Source organism: Camelus bactrianus, chromosome 18 (assembly GCF_048773025.1).
Source record: "Camelus bactrianus isolate YW-2024 breed Bactrian camel chromosome 18, ASM4877302v1, whole genome shotgun sequence".
Lineage (NCBI taxonomy): Eukaryota > Metazoa > Chordata > Mammalia > Artiodactyla > Camelidae > Camelus > Camelus bactrianus.
The window spans coordinates 7720858-7744509 of record NC_133556.1 but is presented as its reverse complement, the minus strand read 5'-3'; the positions used below and the strand labels follow the sequence as shown (position 1 = coordinate 7744509).

The 23652-nt window shown below is 53.5% G+C and overlaps 2 protein-coding genes across 2 annotated transcripts in view; one reads left to right on the top strand and one right to left on the bottom strand.

Annotated features, from left to right (window-relative positions):
* Nucleotides 1-23652, top strand: part of SRRM3 (serine/arginine repetitive matrix 3) — a 54883-nt gene that overhangs the window by 985 nt on the left and 30246 nt on the right. Inside the window, exon 2 of the mRNA XM_074345899.1 lies at nt 18846-19110. Within this exon, the coding sequence (XP_074202000.1) occupies nt 18878-19110 (233 nt within the window). The 5' untranslated portion in view covers nt 18846-18877. The remainder of the gene's footprint in view (nt 1-18845; nt 19111-23652) is intronic.
* Nucleotides 1-23652, bottom strand: part of STYXL1 (serine/threonine/tyrosine interacting like 1) — a 109317-nt gene that overhangs the window by 78252 nt on the left and 7413 nt on the right. The window lies entirely within an intron of this gene.

The following is a 23652-nucleotide window of genomic DNA, read 5'->3' as shown; positions in this document are numbered from 1 at the left end:
CATTGTGGGGATGGATTTGGAGGGGAGCAAGAGAAGTGCACCCAGGTCTGGCCTGGTATTCCAATGCCTGTGCTCTATTCCAGCCATAACTTTTCACTCTCCTAAGTCCTCACTCACTCATCTGCTTCTGGGATCAAGGGGCCTGGGCTGGTTTTTTGTCCTGTGTCAAGAGAAAAGGCAAGTACTTTCATGTCCAGGGGGCATATTAAGGTCATAGCCCTAGCATGTGCCAGATCTTTCCCAGGCCAGAAATAGGACCAAGCTGGCTAAGAACTGGCTAAGAAATTGCTTCCACACAACACCAGCTTTTTGATTCCTTAACTTTATGCCCCATCCCACTCTCCTGTGAGGGATGGAGGAGGAATCCTTGAAGAGTGAATAAAGAGTTGATTGGATTTTAAAAGGTGGAGTTGAGTAGGTGGGGAGTCATGGACTTTGAACTGTGAGGGACATGGGTTCAAATCTAAGCTATGTGACTTCAGGTATGCCACTTAACCTTTCCGAGCCTGTTTCCCAATCTGTAAAACAGGTATAGCGTTGAAAATATCAACTTTGGCAATCAAAGAAATAATCCAAATAATAGATGGGAAACTACTTTTAAACTGTGAAATGCTGAACAAGTGTTAGTAAATCAAATACAAGTAAGAATTTCTTAAGGAAGAGCTAGGTAAGGGTGGAAAAGTTTTCAGCATTGTTTGAAGCACATCTTTCTCTTCCCAGTGGAATTGGACATTGGCTGAGGGCCTCACCCCAGACTTCATGCAACGCACAATGCTACAGTTAACTCAGTTAGTTCTCACAAAAACTTAACAAGGAAGCCTTCAATGTTCCTATTTCACAATTTAGAAATGAGACTTGAATGACTTTTCCAAGGTCATGAAACCACCCAAACTGTCTTCCCTGGGGCAGGAGTAGAGCTAATAGCCTGTCCCAGCCCCTTGATATCAAGATCCAGTTAAATGCCAGTTTCTTGATTCATGATGCCAGCTTTCCAGGTGAGGAGCTTGAGGCATATGGGTGAGGAGCTGACTCCCCCAAGGTCACTGGGATATCTGGAGAGCACACAGAATGTATTTTGAATTGTCCAGCTGGGTGCCCCCACTGCAACCCACCCCCTCCACTGCTATGTCTACCAGGGGGCAAGTATGGGCTGGCAGGCCCATCTGCTCACCGCCGCACCCACCCTCACCTTCTCTTCCTGCCAGCCTCTTGCTGACCCTGGCAAGCCAGTGACTGCCTGTTCCTTTCTGAGTGGCTAGCCCTCACCCCGTGAGACAGGGCTATTGTCACAAGCAACTGCCAGCATTGCTGGGGTCATCCTTCCCTACTGACTCTTCTCTTCCTCTGCCTACTTCTTACTGCTGGGGGTGGGGTGGGGGCCGAAGCACAGCTCCTGTCCCAGCAGCCAGCCAGGGGTACTACTGAGAAGATGGGGGAGAGCCCACCCTCTCTGCCTTACCTCCTACGCACACTCTGAGCCCCTGCCGCAGGCCTGTCACTTCACTTACGTCATCTCATTTCATCCTCACATAACCTGGCACCAAAGGTGCCACTGTCTCCCTTTCACGAGGAGCAAAATGAGGCCTGAAAGGGACATGACTTTCTGAAGGTCACAGAACAGGTCATGGTGCAACCCTAGCCCACTGCCTCAGGGGCCCAGTGTGGCTTCCACACCACCACTCTGTCCTCAGTTCTCCAGGTTCTCCTGGGGAAGGATCAGCTAGGGCCCTGTGAGCTGGCAGGGGTTAGGGGTGGCAGGTGATGGAGGTAAATGAAGGGCTCTAGGACAGAAGTCCAAGGACCTTTCTGGGCCCGTCTCTGACCCCGTCTCCTTGTGTGACCTTCAACAGGTCCCTTCCTGTCTCTGGGCCTCAGTGTCCTCAACCATAAAATGATGGTATTTGACCAGATGTTTCCACCCCACCCCTACCAGGCTGAAAGTCCTGCCAGCACTAAGATTTTAAGATCTCTTGGCTCCGTAAATCTGTGTGTCAGGAAGCCTGCGGTTCCATCAGCAGAGGTAGAATTCACCTCTAGTGTCTGAAGGTTTGGTTTATTAGTTGGAGCTGAGATTTTAAATTCACCCATCCCTCTTAACTACAAACTTGGGGTCTTAACTCAAAATGGGAAAATGTGGCTTGGAGAGGCCCAGTGGCTCACCTGGAGATCCCAGGATTCTTTGGCTGAGCGAGGATGAAGCCCTCCTGGCCCAAAATTTGAGGTGACCTGCAGGGGCACTGAAGGTGCCTTCCACACACCTCCCAGAGTTATTCACCGAAGTCCAGGAATTCCCCCCAGACATGTAGGCACAGGTCCCACATCAAGGGAAGCAGCAGGAGGGACGGTGGTGGAGGCTCATTCATAGAGTCTTGGAGAGAGGGAGGGATTTCGAAGCTGGCGCTCTAAAGAGAGGATGCAGGGCCCTGTGGGGGACTGGGTCAGTACGGCCACTAGTCCAGGCTGAGTGGAGGAAGGAGCAGACAGGCAAGAAATGGGGAGGTTCCTTTTCCAACACCTGGGCTCAGTGAAAGGGTAGGCAGCTCAGAGACGGGGGAAGATTTCATGAGGAAAGGAAGAGAGAGGGCACTTGCTGAAGGCTGGAGGCTCAGTGGGGTCTTAGAGGCTCAGGGAGGAGGAGGGGGCTCGGGAGATGGTACTCAGAGAATGGAGGGCAACCGATGGGTGGGAAGGAGCTAGATGGGAGGTTAGGGGCTCAGGTGTGGGGAGTGATTTCAGAAAGGAGGAGGGGGTTAGAGAGGGAGAGAGACCAGTGAGAGGGCGAGAGGTCCAGTGGAACCTACAATAGGGAGGAATCATTACCAACAGTTACAGACGTAGGTCTTCATTGTGCTTAGTGTCCGCTGACACCTCTGATTTCCTCCCTTCACCTTCTTCTGGGTCATGAGCACAGGAGGGCGGCAGCTCCATCACCAGAGGCCAAGCCCTGTTGACTCTGTCATCCAGAATAGGGCTCTCAGGCAGGTAAGCCAGGCCCAGGCTGTCCAGGTTGACCATTGGCCTGGGAGAAAGGCCTCAGCCCCATGTGTGCCTTGGCTCCGGAGCAGCCCCTGACCCCGAGAGGCTCCCCGCTTATAGCCAAAAGCCGCCGGCCCATCCGTCTGCGGCACTGCTCCCTCGTCAGCCAGCCTGGCCTCAGCATCCTGCCGCCCCCACCCTGGCCTCCTGCCCACTGCAGAGGCTGCTGTGCCAGCATCCTGCTGGGGCCTGTGAGGACTTGGAGGTGGCCTGAGCCCAGTGAACCAGACCCGGAGGTCCAGGCAGCTTACTGAGCTGGGGAGCTCTCAGCCTGCCCACTTCTAGCATTGAGTGTGGCCTGTGCCTCTGAGACCCCTCCCTGTACTGAGCCCCCTCCCCACCACCATTCCCTACAACGCCCCAGGTATAGAGACAAGTAAAAGTTAGTTTCATGGAATTCTTTTGATTTTAAGAATGGCACATCCTCATTGTGCAAGTCTTGGGACATAGAAAAACCAAGGAGGAAAAAAATCTGTAGCTGCACCACCCAGAGAGAGCCACTGTGAACACAGGGCAGTATTTCCTACCAGGATTTTGTCCATGTGTTTATAGATGCATAGCATTAAATAACTGGGAACACCCTGTTAAGGGAAGTTGGCATGCTAATTTTCATCCTAGAGTAAAAAAATTCTCTGATGTCTTTAAAGAGTCTTCAAAAAGTATACTTTTAATGGCCAAAGACTGGGCACAGGTGAAGCTGCTTCCCAGGGAGCCAGGGAGACCTGGAGGTGGTGGGGTGAGACCTTGCCCCTCCCCTGCCCTCTCGGGCAGAACATACCTTGGGGGTCTGCTGGCTGTGGGTTTCCCTTGGAGAGCATGGCTCTGGGGCCCGTGACAGGCTCAGCCAGGGACTGCAGTGGGCCTGCTCCCTCAGGACACCCCTCCGCCAGGGACCGAGGTGGGGAGGGCCAAAGCTGCCAGGGGAGGGGGAACACTAGAGAGTCATACATTCCCCAGAGAGGGTGGGAACTGGGATCCACCCAGACCTCAGAAGAAAGAGCTCCAGACTGGGAATCAGGCGATTGGATGCCTATCTCCTGGGCTCTGATCACATCTAGGCCCCAACTTCCAGAAGCCTGTCTGTTTCCTGTTCTGTAAAATAGGCATAATAATAGCCACCTCCAGGTGTGCTCCGAGGAGTGATTCAGGTCATGAGTGTGAAAGCGCCCAAGGGAGGATAAAGCCCCCTTGGGCCCCACAGCGATGGCGGTCATCTGGGTGCGTGGGACCACGCAGTTAATATCTATCGAGCCCCCCCATCTTTCGGGCATCATATGAGCCCTGAGGATGTGGAAGTGAATCAGACACCCTCCCTGACCTTGAGGAGCTCCCAGACTAGCAGGAAAGGGAGGCGTGAGGGAACTGACAGTGAAGAGGTTCTGCTCGAACTAAGATGTCCACGGTGATGTGGGCCACTGGAGGAGGCTTCTGGGAGAGGGACCTTTACGTTAGACTTTGGAGAATGACAGGGAAGATGCCAGACAGGGAAGACAGAGGCATGGCCCTCCAGACAACAGCTTGGGCCATGCACAGGGGCGTGAAAAGCCCTAGTGAACTAAGGGGCTAGTCAATGATCTCACATATCCATGGCGCAGAGGGCATGCCTGAGAATAGAGGGAGGCCCCCACACACTTCTCTTCTCTGCCTCCTGAATTCTCTCTCCCTCTGTCCTCTGCTCCTTATATATCAGAAAGCAGAGATGGTCATTCATTCATTCATTCATCAAACATTTGCTCAACACTGGAGAAAGGGAGGAGCCTCCCTCTGCCTAGTGGGGAGCAAGGCCCATAAGCCGGTGAATGTTTTGGGAGGAAATGGGGCTATGTGGGAACATCCCGAGAGCTGCCTGGGCATTGGTGGAGGGGGCAGGGTTGCCTGCCTGGCTGACTTTGGAGCCAGCTTCACAGATGGTCTTCCTAAGTTGAGTACAGGCTTGCCGGGGGGAGCAAAAGGGGAAAGGCATTTCTAGCAGAAGGAACAGCATGAGCAGACGCATGGAGGAGGAAAGCGCCTCAGGCACTCGAGGATTAGTTTGGCTGGAGAGTCCAAGGAACAGAGGACACCATGGGAGTGGGAGGCTTCTTGAGGGGCTCTGATGCCAGTCGGGGCAGTCTGGCCTTTCTCCTGTAGGCAGCAGAGAAACCTAGGGATGTTTCCGGCAGGTAAGCACGTGGCCAGAGCTGTTTCAGGAAGGTCACCCCTGAAGGACAAGCATGATTTGGACAGATGGAGAGAACAGGGGGGCCTGGGTGTGCTTTCAGGACACAGGTCACATGGCCCATGGCCTCTCCTGCTGCAGCTCTGCTCCTCTCAGCCTGGGACACCCAGAACCACAGCAGCCATGGTCTCTAGATGCACAGTACCTGCCTCAATATTTCCAGAACAGTCCACAAACAGCAGGTCCCCGGGACCCACCCATTCAGAAGCCGAGTGTAGGGCCTGGGAAGCGTGTGGTGTGGGGTGCTGCATTTTTTAAAGCTCCCCAGTGACTATCCATGCTAGCGGTGAGGAGTGGTGCCTCATTGCTTTGCACATGCTGTTCCCGTTGCCTGGATGCCTGTCTTCCCTCCTCTATCTCCTTGAACTTCAGCCTCTGCTCTCATGTCTTTTGTGCGATGCCTCGTTCCAAGCTCCCTCTGGGTGCCCCCAGGTGCCTGGTACCACCACTTTCTCAGCCCCTCTGATACTCTGTCCTGATGGTTATTTACCCTTCTGTCTCCCTTGGTGATCATCATGAACGCCCACTTGGCATCTCCCGTGTGCCAGGCACTACTGCAAGGGCTTCATGTGTGTTAACTCATTTAGTCCTCACAACGTCTTATGGAGAAGCCAGGCCACAGCAGTGGACACTGAGGCACAGAGAAGTAAGTTACATCACCAGCATCACCCAGCTGAGATGCGATAGGCTGCACTGTTCTGTGACACCCCAGACTTGGAGCTCTTGGAGAGCAGCAACCCGCGCTGTTCATTGTTGCAGGTGCCCAGTGCAAGCACAGGGCCTAGCATATGAAAGGTGCTGTTTCCTCATCCTTAGGATGGGCTTAAGGATGACAATTCCCCTCCAGGGCAGCTCTGGCAGGAAAGTCCATGGCCCTGGTGGGTGTTGTAAGCTGTGAGGTGTATGGTCTGGGCTGGGGGTCAGGGTGACAGTGGAGACAAGGACTTCTGGCTAGGATCTGAGGGTGGACCAGTTTCCCAGACAGGAGGGCTTTCTCCCTCCTCTGCTGTGCTGAGGTTCAGCCTCTCTCTCCCAGAAATCAGACCCTCCTAACTCTGGCCAGGGGCCAGGAAGGGTTTGTGGCCAGTGTGGGGTCGGATGCCCTGATGAAGATTCTCGGGCTGATGGCGGAGCAAGGCGGAGACTCATAGAGGCCTCAGCTGCAAAAGTAGCTCCCACTCTCAGTGGGAACTTAAGGGGCTCTCTCCTTCCCAGAGCAAGGAGGGCCCCTACCCCCTGCCATTTCTGCTTCCCACCCACAATCCCTCAGGAGCCATAGGTTATTGTCAATGATGTTGTTAATTAACTGCTTAATTAACTATTTAGGCTAATCAGATTAATTGACATTAATTGGCTACCATTTGTCAAGGACCCTGGAAAGCTGTGCCTCTCAGAGTTGAAGTGTGTGACTGGGGCTGGGCAGGGAAGTCAGGGAGGAGTTGTCACTGTGCTGAGGAGTGGGGGGGAGCAGGTGGCAGGCAGTGGCAGGACCCAGGACACCAGGACTGCTGCGCAGGGACTGTGTCTCTCCCAGTGGCTTTCCGGGCTGGGTCCTTGGACTCCTGAGTCCTGGGTCTTCATAGTTTGGGAAGCAGACCACCCCTTCCTCTCCCTAAGTTGCATTAAAAAAGAATAAAAAGGTCTGATGAGGGACCAGAGGCAAGAGTGAGACACTTTCCATCCCCAAGGGCTGTAAAGACCTCGGAGGGGGAGAGATGTTAAAATCCTAAATAAGCCATGATATAAGTAGGTCACCACACAACAACTGTGGGGATGAAGTGCACATATTCAGCTTTAAAAAAAGGGGGGGGGGGAAGATGAGCAGTATAAGGTAGATAAAATATGCAAAATATTAAACTGTGATAAAATGATCAGATTTGCATTATTTAGTCAATTACAGCCCCCAAAACCCACAGTACATTTTTATGCCTGTTTTAAAACACAACTTACAGTTTTAAATTATAGCACTTGAAACAAAAAAGAAAAAACTACTATGAAATGCATCCTACGTTTTGAAAAAAGGGAAAAAAAAGCCAACCCACTCAAAACTGGGAGTGTGAATTTGTCTTCAGAGCTATTCTCTCAAGATTAAATGGCTCCCACATCTAGTCCAATGCTGGGCTGCAAGTTGGTAGGCTGCAGCCTCGATTGGACTTTTTCACTAACACCTGCCTCCCCTGCCCTGCTGAAGGTCCCTTCTCCTCTGGTGAATCCCTCGCCTGACTTCCTGATAGAGTGCTTACATGGAGCACAGGAGGTGTGGATTTCAAGTATTCTGGAGATGAATACAAATGCGAGGGGAGAAAAGGGGTCTGTTTTGGTGGAAGGGTCAAGTTCCCAGGATGGGGGGCCCTTTCTGGGCAAGAGGAGGTCTCCCAGCTTGGTGACAGAGAATTCTCTCTTGGTAAGGGAAGACCTAGAGAATGAATATGGGGTCTCTCTCCCCCTTTACGGCCCAATCCTGCAGCCCCTGGGGGAGGAAGGACCAGAAGAGACTGGAGGCTGTTGCCTAGCAACGAGAGGCGCATCTGGATCGATGGGAATGGCAGACGAGGCTCTAGCCCCCAGCCCGGCTCTCTCTTTGATCTCACCCAGCCCAGCAGAAACCTGGAGGGGATGCCCAGGGCAGCCTGCCTAATTAAAGCTGAGTCAATAGAGGGAATTTTCCATAATGAGATTGTGTGAGCAATGGAGGCAGCTGCCCTGTCTCCCTACTTCACCCTTCCCAGTGGGTGGAAGGGGCTTTTCTGTCTGTCCAGCATACACACTTCCTGCTGATACCTCTGGTTGGGAGGCAGGAGCGAGGCAGCACATCACCACCCAACTTAGATTATTCCAAGTCTTGGGCTGCCAGGAACTCAGAGTCCAGTGCTACCCCGGCCCACTAGTCCTCAGGTCCCTGGCACTTAGTCCAAATGGAGAAACTGAGGCCTAAAAAGGGAAAGAGATCTGGTCATACAGCTACTAGCCCATCTTCCCTTTCCTCAGTCCAGCTCCCAGGTGTCAACCCAGGAGGGTCTGATCTTTGCAGGGAGGAGAAGCGGGTAAAAGAGGTAATAGAAGCTGAAGACAGCACACCGGCTCCTCTGATTTCACTCCATGGTCATCCCTGGAACCCTCAGAGAGCATGGAGTCCTGACACTGAGGTGGCTGGCTCTCTCTAGGACACCTCACCAAGGCCATCTGGTTTGGACCCTCCCCAGGACACAAAGATCACCTCCCTGGCAGCCCGTGCCATTAGTGACAGCTCAGCCATGGAAAGTTTCTTTCTCAGTCTCCCCCTTTGCAACCCCAAATCTCCATTCTAACTCAGGCAGCCACAGGGAAGCTGTCTGCTCCCTGGCTGGAAGACTACAGCTCCCGGAAGGCCACTAAGGTCCCCAAAAAGGAATAGAGTGGCCTGGGTGGGGGCAGGGATTCTTTTGTTCCACTAGAACGTGGGGGAGGAGCAACTAAAACACTACTTGCTTGTTTGGTATCAGTACAGGTCTATACAGGCTGCCTACTGGGTTTAACTAGTTTGTTATTTTCAGGACCAGTGATGTGTGTTCTGCTCTATTCCCCGGGTCTAGAATACTGGCCTGCATTGGCCTGTGGGTTCCCCCCGTCCTCTGCTGATGTATCCAATCTGAATTCCTGGTTCCTCCATGGCCTGTCCTGGCTACAAACAGTATTCTGCACTGATCTCCTTTAGGCTGTATTGCCTGTACTGGGGCTCCTGTGTAGGAAGCAGACAGCTGAAGCCTCTTTGTCCCTGTGGACCTGCCATGCAGATCCTGTGCTCTGGAAACCCAAATCAGAGCCAGGAGGAACAAAGGCAGGCCCTGGGCTGAGGGGTGGGGGCCTAGGTATCAGGCAAGTCCTTATCCATTCAATGACAGAGCTGGACTCCAGGGCTTACAAAGTATATGACCATGTGGCCTTTGCAAATATACACACACACAAAGTCTGGGCGTATTGAAAGCAGTAACCAGGGACCTTTCTCACTGAGGTCCCGAGAGATGGCCATGGTTAAAAACAAGTAGTGAGCTCCCCATCAGTGCAAACACAGGCTGGGTTTCAATAAATATTCATAGATGGCTGCTTTGTGCCAAGCTCTGTGCTGGGCTCTAGGTTCACAAAGACAGACACAACCCAATCGCTGCCCTTGGAAAGCCCTCACTAGGCCAGAGAGCAAATAGTCACAACAGAACAAGGTAAACACTGAGAGTGGTAACCAGAGGGTGAGGCTCTGGGAGCAGCACAGAAGCATATCCTCCAGTGGAGGTCAGGGAGGGCTTCACAGAGGAGGTGATGTTTGCACAGAGTCCTGTAAGATGAATGGAAAGGGAAGGGCATTCCAGGCAAAGGGAGTGGCCTAGGCCAGCGTGTTCTTGGGTGGAGTGGAGTGCCATGTATCTGACATACAGGGGGCTGGACAGGTTGCCCAGGACACAGGTACCAGCTAAGCTGCTCGGCTTTCTCTTATGGACAGTGCACGTGACCGCCCTCCTTTGCCTACCACGGACACCTCACCTTGGCTCTGGGAACTTGGCCAGCCCCATCGCCTCTGGTTCACAGCACAGACTGAGACTGCCAGGAAGGGGACAGTTCCAAGCCTAGCCAGACACAGCTGGGCCCCTGCACAGGGCTGGAGTGGGGAGGGAGGGAGCAGGACCACGAGGGTGGTGGCCCAGGCGGTGGTGCCAGCACCCCTGTAGGCCAGGCTGCCTGTCCTTCCAGCAACCAGCCCTCCCCACAGCCCAGCCAGACCCAGCCTGGGGGCTCTGGCCAGGGCTTTCCTCTGGCTCCAACAGGGAAGGCAGGAGGCTCCGGCTGCTGAATAATTGAAAAGAAGGCTTTCAGTTTTCTCCTTCCTCCTGCAGCATCTTCTCGAGGGTTGGGTAACAAACAGCAGTGCCAGCGCCTCCCTAGAGAGACTCCAAGGCAGGGAGGAAGCTCGCTTTGTTAACCCTCTCGCTGCCGCCGGCCTGCTGAGCGCCTTCCGCCCTGGCTTTGCCCTGCAGCATCTTCTTACCTGCAGATACCGGTCTCTACTGGTCTGTGTGGGCTGGTGTCTACCAATCTTCACAAGTCGGTGCTGTTTTGGCACCGTACGTTATCTGTCTTAACTGTTCTGATTTATACTGATCTGGGTGTCTCACTGGTTAACTCAGTCTTGTAGTGGTTTAGACTAGTTGGCATTGTTTGTGGCTAGTACTAACAGTTAACACTTATAGATAGAACTTAACTTGTTCCTGGGCACTGCACTGTCCCTATGTTAAGTCCCTCATCCCTAAGTGGGGAGTGGGGTGGTACTTGTATTAACCCCATTTTACAAATGAGGAAACAGAGCACAGAGGTCAAGTCACTTTAGGGCACATAGTAAGTGATGTGAACCCAGGCTGGCTCTCCTGCCACTTGCTGATCTGCACAGATCTGTCTTGGTTCATGGGGACTGGGCTGTCCCTGAGAGTCAGACCTCTCTCCAAAGGGCAGAGGCCACCAAGAGTGAGGGCACCAGGCAGCACGAGGGATCTTTCCAAAATGCAAAGCTGGCCATGATCTCCCCAGCTTAGCAGCCTTCAGTGGCTCCCTACTGCCTGCAGGGTATGGTCCCAGCTCCTCCAGCCCCTCCTGGCCCACTGTGCCCAGCCATGCACAAGCCCATGCTCTTCCCTCTTTCCTCTTCAAGGCTTCTTCCCATCCACCCCTACATTCTGCCCAAGACAGCCTTCATCCCCTTCTATGTCCCACCAGCTCCTATTCATGCTTCAAGATCTCTCCTCCAGGAAGACCTCCCAGCTATGCTCCTCCCCAAATACACTCCAGCTCAGTTGATGTCTCTGTGAAATGTGCCGCATCCCAGTACTTATCTTGCTCCATCACAGTGCTTCTCCTCTGGTGAGTCTCAGACTGGCTGCTCACTGAATAACTGTGACATGAATGAGTGACCCACCCCTGGAGCTAAGGGGCTGTCTCCCAGTCCTGTGGCCCTTACTCCCCAGCCCTCTCCTCTTGGGCAGGGAGCACAGGGAGGGCTTCCAGTTTGTTCTAAGCACTGCCTGATTACCTTTGCCACCTCCGCATGCTTGTGCTCACGCTCTGGAGGTCTGGAGACACCCCAGGGAAGGGAGGGGTTTGCAGGAGAGCCCCTCCCCCCAGTGCTCTGGGGACCCACCGGTGTGAGGAGTGCAGCCTGGCTTCGGTGTAGGGATTCAAGGATTTGGGTGGGGAAGGGAACGCCTAGATTCCCTGGACACAATGAGGATGGGTTTTCTTTTCCAGCTGCATGAACTATCTTGACAAACCATTGTTGTTGCACACTCCTTTTTACAAAGACCCAGACTTAGTTTTACAACCTAAGTACTTGGTTTCCTGTGTGTTTGTCAGTTCCATCACACTTCTGACAGTTACAAAGAATATTTTTCCCTCTGGGAAACTCAGGAGACACATCCCTCCCCACCCTCTCTCCCCACACGGGGCTTTTTCTCTGGAAGGGCTCACCCTGTGTCCGCAGTTCCCACCTTCATAGGAAGGCAGAAACCCATCATGCATCCCACCCTACTGTGACCCCGTTAGCCCCAGGTCCTGGGGCCTGCCACGCCCTTGCCCTCGGCCTGTGCAGTCTCCTGCCTGAACTCCCCTCCCTTAGACTCATCCTTCAAAGGGCCAGCTCAAACACCATTGCCTTTGTGAAGCCTTCCCTGACCATCACAGGCAAAGGTAGACCCTCCTCAGTCTCTTTTAGGCTCCCCGAGCATGGGGCAAGGTGAAGGGTAATGAGGATCTGTTCTCATAACAAGCTTGTCACTGAAAGAATGAATGATCCCACTATCCTATGAGGCAAAGAGTACTGTCTCCATTTTACAGATGAGAAAACTCAGGCTCAGGGAGGTTTGATGACATTTCCTGATGACTCAGGCAGAAGCGGCAGAACCAGAATTCAAGCTCAAATCTTCTGATTCTACACCCAGTGCTCTTTGTTCCTGAGCCAGTGGGAGACAGCAGACAGACCTTAGTGGCAAGGAGGTGGTTAAATTGTGTAAGACCACAGACCAGGGGTTTACTTGAAGCTGTAGGAACCTGTACCTTTGAGGGTACAGATCCCTAGTCCCAGGATCATCACTGGGGACGTGGGTCTCTGGCAGGCAGGAGCAGGGAAAGCAGCCCCCAGGGGAGTGAGTGCTGCCCCCTGGGAGAGAGAGTTTTCTGAGCCCCAGGAGCAAAAGGGGGCCCTGGGTTGGTGCCATAGGTGCTGGAGGCTGAGACACTGCATGTGAGATGGAGGGGAGTTTGCTGAGGCCAGAGAAGAGCGGGGGGACACTGGCCTAGGTCACCCCCGCCCAGAGTCCCAGCCTCTGTCCTCCCCTTCCTCCACAATCCACAACCTTGCTCTCCCTGTCGCCTTAGTCCCTAGCCATGTAATTACAACCTCTGATCAGATCCAGATCTCAGCCTTATGGGAGCCAGACCCGTGATCTGAGGCCTCCTGGACCATCTTCACCTGGATGTCCATGGACTCCTCACTACCCCCATGTCCGAAAGAGGACGGTCACCACTGACAAATAATCATCACCGTTTATGAGACATTTACTGCGCACCAGGCCCGTGATAGCATTTCACAGACATTAGTCCTTTCCTATGACCCTACGAGGAGGGTGCTATGATTAGTGCCAGTTCACAGGCAAGGAAACTGAGGCACAGAGTTTAAGCTTCATGATCAAGGTCACTTAGCTCATGAGTTCCCAAAGAGCACAGCCCTGTCTCCCCATCTCAAACCAGATTCCCCAGGACAGGGCCCAGTCTCCTTTTCAGACACGTATGTGGTGCACTGCTCCCTTCCCCAGACCTGGCCCGGTCACTACTGTCCTCAGCATCCTACCCTCCTGACCGCCTGAGGTGAGTGATGATCTCATTAGCTGAGAGGCCTCTGTGCCTGTCAGCAGACTGGACCCTGCAGTACAGATGGGCTGTTTCACCTTCAGTTAATCTCTACCAGCAGGGCTGGATGTGCAGGTACCAGCAGCCAGGTTATGTTCCATCCTGTACTCAGCCAAGCCTGCTCAGGGGACCCAGGCTTGGGTCTGAGGAAGGGAGGCAATTCCAGGGACTCAGCCATGAGGCTTGGAAGTCAGGGCTCTGGCGATTTAACCACTTCCTGGCTGGCAGAAGAAAAGATGTTCTCCCCTCTCCCGTCAGCCAGCATAAAATTAGAGCTTCAGGACTTAATCTGCACATGGGTTTGGCTGGCCCAGCATCTGGGCCTGCCCTTGGGACCTGACCCAGTGCTTGGGACAGCCTCAGGCTGGGCTCTGGGGGGAACTGGTGTGCTCCGGCCACTGACTGCAGCAGCAGGAAGGAGGGGAGTTGAAGGCTTGGCAGTATACATACATAGTTAGTATTATCTAGATTTCCAGAGCAGGAAAAGACCTGTGGGGTCTTTGAGTCTGGCCCCTCATTGTCAAGTGGGGAAACAAAGGTCCAGAGACATGGAGAGACTTGCTCAGTGTCTGACAGCCAATCAGTGGTAGAGAAAAGACTTCCCTCCAAAGAGACGCAGCGTTGATGTCCCCAAGACCTTAACAAGTCAGGGTCAGGGTTATGGCTCTAGACCTCGTAGCTGCCTGTTTGACCCCCATAAGCCCCTCACCCTTAACAAACCTGTTTGCCCTCCATATTCCCCATCACAGTAAGTGGCTGCACCATCCAGCTGGCCACACAAGTCAGAGACCCAGTGGCATCCAAGGAGCCTCCCCCAGCCCACACCCAGTCCAGTACAGTCCTGCCAAGTCTGTCTGTCTATTTCTTGAATGCTGGTCAGGCCCCACCTGCTCTGGTGTCCCTGTCTCCAGCCCCTCCCGCCCGTTCTGGGAAGCCTGCCCGGACCAGCCAGGAGGAGATGCGGACATTCTTTTATCACATCACGCTGTGATACCTGTTGGTTTCCCAAACCAGCGGAGAGCTCCCAGAGGGCTAGGATGGGGTCTTGTCCATCTCTAAATCTCCATCCAGCCTTGGGGAGGTGGGCGAGGGGCGGTGGTGAGCAGATGCTGAGTGTTTGTTGTGTTTGTTGAGTGAATATCGTCTGTCTCTTATTTGAGCAGCTCCTGTAATGGGGAACTCACTCATCCTCGGATGAGCAGCTCAGGGTTTTTTTAAAGTTTTGATTGTTAGGGGAAAAAATCCTACCTTGGTCTTAGCTGAAGTCCACTCAAGACGACTTCCCCATAGGAGTCTTGGCTTTGTCTTCTGAAACCACCCAGATCAGCTAGGGGCTTTGTTCCTCTCAGTGTGGTTCAAGGTCCGGCACAGGGGAACCTTGTTAGAAATGCAAATTTGCAGACCCCACCCCAGTCACTGAAGCAGAAATCCTAGGGGTGGAGCCTGGCCATCTACGGTTTAACAAGCCCTGCAGGTGACTCTGATGCCTAATGAAATCTGAGAACTGCTGCTCTAGACACTGGCTCCCAATTGCTGGCCACAGATGGTCTGTATCAGAATCACCTGGGGAACGTGAACAATTTCACCCCCAGAGATGTTGATTCAGTAGGACTAGGTAGGAATCACATATAAAATAAAGACACCCAGTTTAATTTGAAATTCAGATAAACAATGAATATTTTTTTTAGTATAAGGGTGTCCCAAATATGAAATTCATGAAATTCAAATTAATTTAACTGTGCAGTCTGTATTTTTATTTGCCAAATCTGGCAACGCAACCTACTTCTAACAAGCTTCCCAACAGATTTAGCCAGGTTCCTCTGTAGTCCTTCAGGCATTTGAGGATGGGGATTCTGACCCTTTGGATATTCTTATCACTCCCCATTCCCGACATTATATTTTTGTTGATGGAGCCGAAGATAACATGCACTTTTGGCAGCCACATCGTGCTATTGACTCATATTGAGTCTATGACCATTGAAAACCCCTAAATCCTTCCTAAATATGCTGCTTCTAAAGGATGTCTAGCTCGTTCCAATTTTAGAAAGTTAGTTTGGGACCCAGCTTCAGAATGTGACATTTCTCACTATCCTGTTTCACCTTCTTAGATTCCTTCCATCTTTTTAGCATGTTGAATCCTTTTAGATTCTGACTCTGAATTTACGAGACTTCGCAAGTGGTTGCCCAGTGAATCTGATCATCAGGTTATCAAAGTGCCATCCAGTCAATGGTGAACATGTTGGATCAGACCTCAGTGAGGACAGAGCCCTGTGGTCCTCCACTAGTTACTCCCATCTAATGTGACACTGACCTGTTAATCAGTTTCTTTTGGAGCATAGGTCAATCTATCTACCACTTACAATAGTACAGATTATTACTTCCCACCAGCACAATGTCTCTTTCTCCTTAAGAAATCTCACAAGGATTCCATAATAAATAATGTCAGATACCTCACAGGGAGACCCGTGCCTGCAGTAACTCCCTGGTCCGCTGGTCCAGCAACACCAACTTGGAAAGAAGTGGGCTCAGTGTGCCATGACTCATTCTTAGGGGCATGGCCTCTTCTCTAGGGGTTCAGGGGTCATTCTGAGGTTATTAATAACCTGCCTCAGATTCCTGCCTGGCACCCTCCATCACCAGGTGAAGTTGGTAGAATCCACCATCTGTCCTAGTGCAACTCCAGACAGCATTTGTCCTCTGTCTTCACACCACTCTCCTTGCCCTCAGCAGCCCAGTCATCTTACCCAGGCTTTCTCCTAGTGCTGGGGATAGACTTTCTCAGGTTATGGAGACCTGAGTGCCCTCAGAACTGCTCCCACCAGCCTCGCATCCCCTGGGGTCAAAGAATTTAGGCCAAGGTCTAGGCTGGGGAGCCAGCCCACATCAGAGGGAAAGCATCACTCAAACCTGGCTCCACAGGCTCTCTCTGGGGCCTGAGCACTTTCTCCCCACACCCTCAGTGCACCTCCTGCATCGCCAGGTGCTGGGTGGGCTCCTGGGAGCCAGAATGAAGGGGTGGTCTCCCCTCCACTTCAAGGGTCAGAACAGGGGTCAGAGGCAAACAAATTGAGCCTCAAAATCTAAAGATGTGAGGACAAAAGCTCTAGGGGCACAAGGAGGGAATGACTTACCCTTCCTCAGAAGCAGGGAAGGCTTCCCAGAGGAGGTGGCATTCTGCTGGGCCCTGAAGTATGTGCTGAAGTTCCCCAGGTGAAGAAGAGGGGAGAATGGAGTTCCAGCACCGGGAAACCACATGGGCAAAGGCACAAAGGAGTGAGAGCACATATCTGGGGACAGACGATCCAGGCTGAGGGGCTGGATGTTAGTTGCAGGATTAGGTGTAGCAAGGGATGAAGTTGCAAGATAGCACAAGGCAAAATGCAAAGGGGTCTTGCTGTCTGTATCAAATGCCATGCCAGACCTCCCTCCGTCCCGCCTCCCTTTTTGTCTCCTCTTTGTTCCACCCATGTGCACTGGGCTCCAGTGTTTCAGGCACTTTACAGGCACTGGGAGTTGAAAGTTAAACTGCCCTCAGCCCACAGGGGGAGCCAGACTGTGAGCCCACAGTGACACAGAGAGTGACAAGAGCTCCAGGAGGGTAGCGCCAGCCGGAGGGGTGAGGGGAGGCTTCCAGAAGGTGGCGATGCTTGTGAGCAGTGACTTTGAGGACATGTCGGAGTCAGGTGACGAGCATCCCAGATGGAGAGGCCTGGATGCAAGAGAAATGGAGAATGTGTGTGGGAGAGGGAGAGGGATGGCTAGACCAGGAGGCAGGCCAGGTCACGACTAAGCCAAGGTGACAGGAAACCACTAGAGGCTGTTAATCAGGGCATGACATGGTCTGATTTGCTCCTGGACTGGATCTCCCAGGTTGCTGATGGAAGATGAACAGAAAGAGGTCAGGGGTGGGGGAGGGCAGACAGGATGCTGAGGCCAGAGTGAGGGACTTGAAGTGGTAATGAGAGGGGAGGAGGTGGATGAACGTGAGCAGTATTGAGAAGAGAGAATGAGGGACCAAACTTGTTGGCTGTGGTGGGCTGGGACAACAAGGGTCTCCAAGCTCCACACATGTCCCTTGCTCGGTCCATAGCCAAGCACTGGAACCAAGGTGAGTAGCAAGCAGGGATCCCAGGGCTCTGTGTGGGGCTTGGTGAGTGGGTGATGCTTGAGGGCACCCTAGGAGAAGCCCTGGTGGAGCTGGGGTGAGGGGCTGGGTTAGGGACAGACAGGAAGCAGGCAGGGGTTAGAAAAACAGTTTTGTTCTGTAAGTGCCCAAGAACCTTCCTCTCCTGAAGAGTCTAGATGATGCTCCCAGGCACAGGTTGGGATAAGAGGCTCAGAAAGGGGCAGTGACATCCTCAGGGTCACACAGCAAGGAGTAGAAAAGCCTGGCCTAGAACCCAGACACTTAGGGAGATGGACATGTGAAAGAGGCGTATGTTCTCATTACCACTATCCCCTCCTGTCACTGTCCCCTTTAGAGCCCTTTTCCTCTCATAGTCCCCCTCTTCTCTGCCTTCCAGACTCCATGGCTCTGAAAACCACTCACCCCCACCACTTTGAAGCCAGTGAGGGGAGTATGTGTTCAGGGAGAGGGCTGTGTTACAAGGAAGGCTCCATCTGAGATGTCCAGACGTGCCCAAATCCTTCTCTTCCCACCTCCCTCCACCCCTTCCCTCCCTCCCATCCCACTCCCTGGGAAGGAGGACTTCCTGTTGCTTAGCAACTAGCAGAGCCTTGGAAGAAGGAAATGGAAATAGCTCAGGAGGTGCCTCCCCTCTGTTAAGATAAGTCCTGGGGTGGGGGGGTTGTGCACACACAAGGAGTGCTTGCCTGCACATGCTCCACATGGAGCCATGGCTTCTCACCTCCCAAGCCATGCTGACTCCCACCCCACCAGCAGGAGGATGGGGCTGCCTGGGAAGTTAATGTTAGTGCCACTTTTGGTCACATCCTCAGAAGCAGTGTTTCCAGAACAAAGGAGGGGACAGTCCTGTGGGCTTCAATCCAGATCAGTCCCCAACCTGGAATTTGAACTTTAGAGAAGTTAGATCAAAGTGAGAACAGAAAGCTGCATCTGTGTTGGAAATGGAGTTGAACCCGGAGAAGGTTCCATCTTTCCATCTCTGCAGGGTGGTCTGAGAGCCTACTGGGTGTGGGGAGCACATGTGTTCTGTGACTCCACCCACTAGAGCCAGGACAATGCAGTGTTAAACTGAGCCTGAAGGAAAAACAAGAATAAAACCAACAAATTTTCCCAGATACCAACTTGGTTGCTCCGAGAGTTGCCAGCAGGTGTTCAGGCAGGGGCCAGGCAGGCAGGGGCCAGGCAGGCAGGCCCAGGCAGCAGTACAAGGCAGAGAGGATTGTCCTGGGGGGTTACTAGGTCCCTGGAGATGAGAAGGCTCCTTAGAGGCCATCTAGCCCAGCCTGCATCCACCTACCTCACAGATAGGGAAAGCCCAGTGTCCAGTTCCCCTTCATGCCCTGAGGTGTGACCCAAAGGTGCAAACCTGCCACCCGCCCCACTCTGCAGCTTGAGGGGAAGCGGATTAGAGCCATGAGTGGGCCTTTAAATCTCCAGGATTAACCCGCGCGGAGAGGAGCTTAGCAGGTGGCCGAGAAGTGACCATACCGCGGGGTGTCTGTGTCTGTGTCTGTCCCGCAGGGCCGAGGCCAGCAGCTCCGGGGCCAGCCACCATGTCCTCCACAGTAAACAACGGGGCGGCCAGCATGCCCTCCCCGCCCGACGCGGCGAACGGCTTCCCGCAGCCGGGCGCCTCGTCGGGGGCCTGGCCGCGGGCAGAGGAGGAGCTGCGAGCCGCGGAGCCGGGACTGGTGAAGCGCGCACACCGCGAGATCCTGGACCACGAGCGCAAGCGGCGCGTGGAGCTTAAGTGCATGGAGCTGCAGGAGATGATGGAGGAGCAGGGGTGAGAGGGCCGGGGGCGGGGCCGGGCTGCCGGGCGGGGCCGGGCGGGGCGGGGCGCTCGGAGTTGGGTGGGACTCAAGGGCGGGGCCAGGCAAGCGCTGGGACCCGGGAGCCTGTAAGACAAGGGGCCAGAATCTGCACCAGTCCTAGTGGAACCATTGCAAGCCCAAACAAACTTTCATTCACTTATTAGTTTATTCAACGAACAATCTGTCTTGAACTGCTCTATGTCAGGCTCTGAAGCGGGCTCAGATTCACAGAAGCCAAGGAGAATCAGTCCATGCCTTTCAGGAACATCCAGCCAAGCGGGGGAGACAGGCGTGTAAACATCAATGCCAACTCAAGGCCTCAGTTTCCCCTTCTATAAAATGGGTGGATCGAGCTGCCTGGACTCAGCCAAGCAGGTTCTGCAGCCAGGAAAGAACGCACAGTGGGCCCTTACAATATGTGAGGGCTGCCTGTGGTTTCAGCAAAGGAACCCCAGCTGGCAGCCACATCCAGAAGCTTCGGTTCCACACTGTCTAGTTCAGGACTGGTCACAGGGGCACACGAGCATGCCAGGCACTGTGCTGGGCAATGCTGGGCCCCAGAGCCAGACTAGAGTCACTTCCTCAAAGACTACCATCCCATCCCCTACTCTTTCCCCATCTCAGAAGGGAAACAAGCACATTAACAACCAACTTCACCATAAAACAGATTAAAATTATGGTTATAGACCAGGACAGGAGAGGGCCAAGTGCTTCAGGAGCTCAGAGGAGAGATTCTGAGAGAAGACATTTGAATGGGCCTTGAAGGATCAGTAGGAGTTCATCAGGCTGAGAAGGAGGGGTTGTGCATCAATCACCCCCTGAAAATCCAGTGGACGCAGGACAGGACAGTCATCACACATGGAGCTCAAGGCAAAGAAATAGAGAACAAAGCTATTTCTGTCAGTGCAGCTCCAAGAAAGCCAGTGTTTCCAAGGCTCCATTTTGCATCTGCCCTGAGTACTTTGAAATTATTGGGCTGGTTGCTGAGGGAGTCAAAGTGGGGAGCAGGGCCTGCCCATCAGACTTGCACTGAACATGAGCTGAGAAATCAGAAATGCCCATTGCATTAGGGCCTGGAGCCATATGGCAGCAGACAGCCTGTGTACAACAGTCCTTCTAAACCACAATTTTGTCTGTTCATCCAGGCCTCCTGGGCTCCCCAAGAGGCAGTCAAGGCATGGCTCACTGTGCCCAGAAGACACTGAGGCTCAGACAGAGATAGCCACTAACACTGAAGTCCCTCAGGAAGGGCCAGGAAGGGCCACTTGTAGAAAAAGAAAGGGGCACAGGGACTTGGTGTTCACCTCCAGCCAGGGACCAGATGGGGGTGGGGAGGGTCCCTGCAGGGAGCGATGGATGGGTGAAAGGCTGCTGAAGACAGACAGAAAGGAGGCCTCCAGCTGGCAATAAAAACAGGCTTGATGAGCTGTGGATGTGGGCAGAGGAAATGAGATCCCCAGGGGCAGGGCTGAGTAAGGGGTGGGGAGTGGAGTATCCTTCTGCAGAAAGAGCTTCAGACCTTAATCAAACCTGCAAATTCCATTGAATTGGGAGACTCATGGAGAGGAGGGCGGGTGGGCGTGGCTAGGGAGCCAGATGACTGAGACTGAGAAGAACCAGCCTTCTGTGCTTTATCCCTGGAAAACACCCCCTTCCCCTTCACAGAGTTCCGCCCCCTTCCCCTATACAGAGACCCACTCTCTTCCCTTAACAAAGTCACACCCACTTCCTGATCCGCTCTCCACTCACTAAGCCCCATCCTCTTCACTGAACCTTTCCCTTCTGAAAACCCTCACAGAGCCCCAACCTTTCAGGGAACCCCCCAAGGCTTCTCCCTCATGGTGCTCCCTCCTTCCCAAGCCCCCTCCCCCTGGCTGAATAAACCTGCACACAGAAGGCTTATTACCCCACAAAGGCAGCCTCAGGTGGAGAGGACGGATGGTATCTGGCCATGTACTAAGTGTCATCTCCCAGCCCCGCAAGGCATCCAGGACTCACGCCTCAGGGGCCCTTCCCTGACCCAAGCCCTCACTTCAGATGGTCCTTAGACTGGAGTCTCCCACAGAGCTAGCTTTCCAGTTACCATTCCCCTCTCCTCCCCATCTCTTAGCGGCTGCCTCGTCGGTAGAGGGCACAGCCACTCTGGAACCCAACAATCCAGGCTTCCAGCTCCAGCCCGTGATCTTGGGCAAGCCACAGCTACTGGCCTGTCAAATAGGGAGTTGTTCTGAGGGTCCTGTGGATTAAGGCACGTACAGGGCTCCCGCATCCCCAGCCAGTCCCCCAAAAGTGCTCCACAAAACTAAAGAGGGACTCTTGCTCTGTTATAAAATCCAGTCATTAATATCCATTTCTAGAAACACTGGTTCACTCGCATTTATTTACCAGGTTCTTGGGCATTTGACAAATATTCCCACTAGTCATACATTCTTTGGCCCCATTAAATAGCAGTTCCTTCCTTAATATTGATGGATGGCAGCTGATCCACTGGTGACTGATGCTGCATTTGGAGTCATCTTCCTGAGCAGCCTCTATGTGCAACCTGCAATCACCGTAGGGGCAGGGACAGAGCCCCCAACCTTCGTGATGTGATGCTCCAGCCCCAACCCCAGACATCCCCTCCCACACCTTACCCATACCCTTTCCCAGAGGACACTCAGTTGGATGGAGCATGGCTCTGCCCCTAGCTGGACTTGGAGCTTTGAGCCCTCCCCTCTCCCTGTTCTGTCTCCTCATCTGTAAAATGGGAATAAATTGTAAGGCCACCACCCACCTCAGACCTGTGGCGAAGGTCAAATTAATGACCAAGGAAGTGATTGTCTAGGAAGTGCTGGGTCTGCACAAAAACAGGCAGAATGAAACATTTTTCACTCTGGGGACCTCTTTTAAAATGCACTGTCCCCTCACCTCACCCGAGCCCCAGAGAGCAACCCAGAAAGTCCCCAACGCAAAAATGAATTTGGCATATCCTTCCCATAGAGTGCAGTGGTAAGGAGGGAGCCAGACTGGCTGGAGGAGCGTCTGAGCCAGGAGGCTGGGGCGCTGAGACAGGCATCCTTGTCCCGCCTACCCACTCCCCCTCATCCAAGCACTTGACTTTTAGCCAGCAAGGCCCCCTGTGTGGCCTTAAGTTGGCAGGTATTGCCAAATCCACAGGGAGTGGATGATTTGGGTACCAACCTCCCTCTCCAACCCAGCCTTTGCCTCCTGGGAGAGCAAAGCGGAGAGGCCCCAGTGATTCCTGACTCAGGACCATGCTGACCTGAAAGGGGTCTAGAGTAGAAAATGGCAGGGAGCCTGGGATGATTGGACCCTCTGTCCCTCCTGCCCTGGGACAGATAATCCTTAATCCACCACCATTTACTGAGCATCTACTGTATGCCAGGCACTGTGAAAAGTGCTTTATATGAATCATCTCCCTTCGTCCTTAGGAGAACCTTGCAAAACAAGTTACTATCCTGGTTTCACAGATGTAGAGGCTCAGGCTAAGAGAAGTACGTGGACTTGTTCAAGTTCACAGAGTTAGAAAGTGGAGGATGCCAGGATTCAGAAACAGGACTGCCTGGCTCTCCTGCCTCTCCTCTTAATGACTGTCCCCGTGGCCTCCACTGAGAGGTCTGAGAGGAGACTCTGAGGCGGTGGTCACACTTGAGACCACTTTGCCCAATAATCGGATGTCATCCCTGGGTCCCCAGCTTCTCCCAGCACGAAGCCCTGGGGCATAAAATGGTCTTTCCGAGTCAGTTCAATCCAGCACCCCTGGCCCCCCAACAACAGGTGCTAGAGTTAGTCACGTCACCTTACACCTGATGGCTCTGGGATGAGCCCTAAGTCCCTGCTCATGTCCCGCTCCAGGTCTTAATGAAACCACAGGTGTGCTCCCACCTCCCAGCTTTCACACGCTCTGTAGACCACCAGGCTTGCGGCTCATGCAGCTCAGACCCTGGCCTGAAGCCCCTCCAACACAGCTGGCGATCTGGCCCAGCCTTGCTCTTGGGCCATCTCCTTCCCAACCCGACCAGGTCCCAGGCCCTCTGCCAATGGCCCAGCCAGCCTGTGTCTCCCTCCCAGGGGCTTATGCATTGGGGGCTGGGCAGTGTTGAAGGGCCTGTGTTGTCTGTCTCTGTGCTGGTGACAATGACCAGCTGGTCTCCTGAGGAGAAGTTGAGATGGAAGTGGTTCCTCTGTGCCTCCACTGCTCAGAAAGGGACCAAAGATGTGACTCAGGGGATGTTTACAGCAAGAAGGATACCCTCCTTCAGAGCCCAGCGAGCTAGGGCTCTGTACTGCCCAACAAGTAAGGCCAAGGGACTTCTGGCTGAATGATAAACAAGGTCCAAGGTGGACACTTACGAGCCAAGGCCCAGGGCTGTGAAGCTGGAAAGGGTGAGGGGTTGGAAGAGATGGGCTCCTACCCCTGCTAGGCTGGACCCAATCCTTCCTATACTGGGCCACATGGGTGCCTGAATCTATAGAGGGTGACACCTCAGCTGGGGGTCAGGGGACACGTGGTT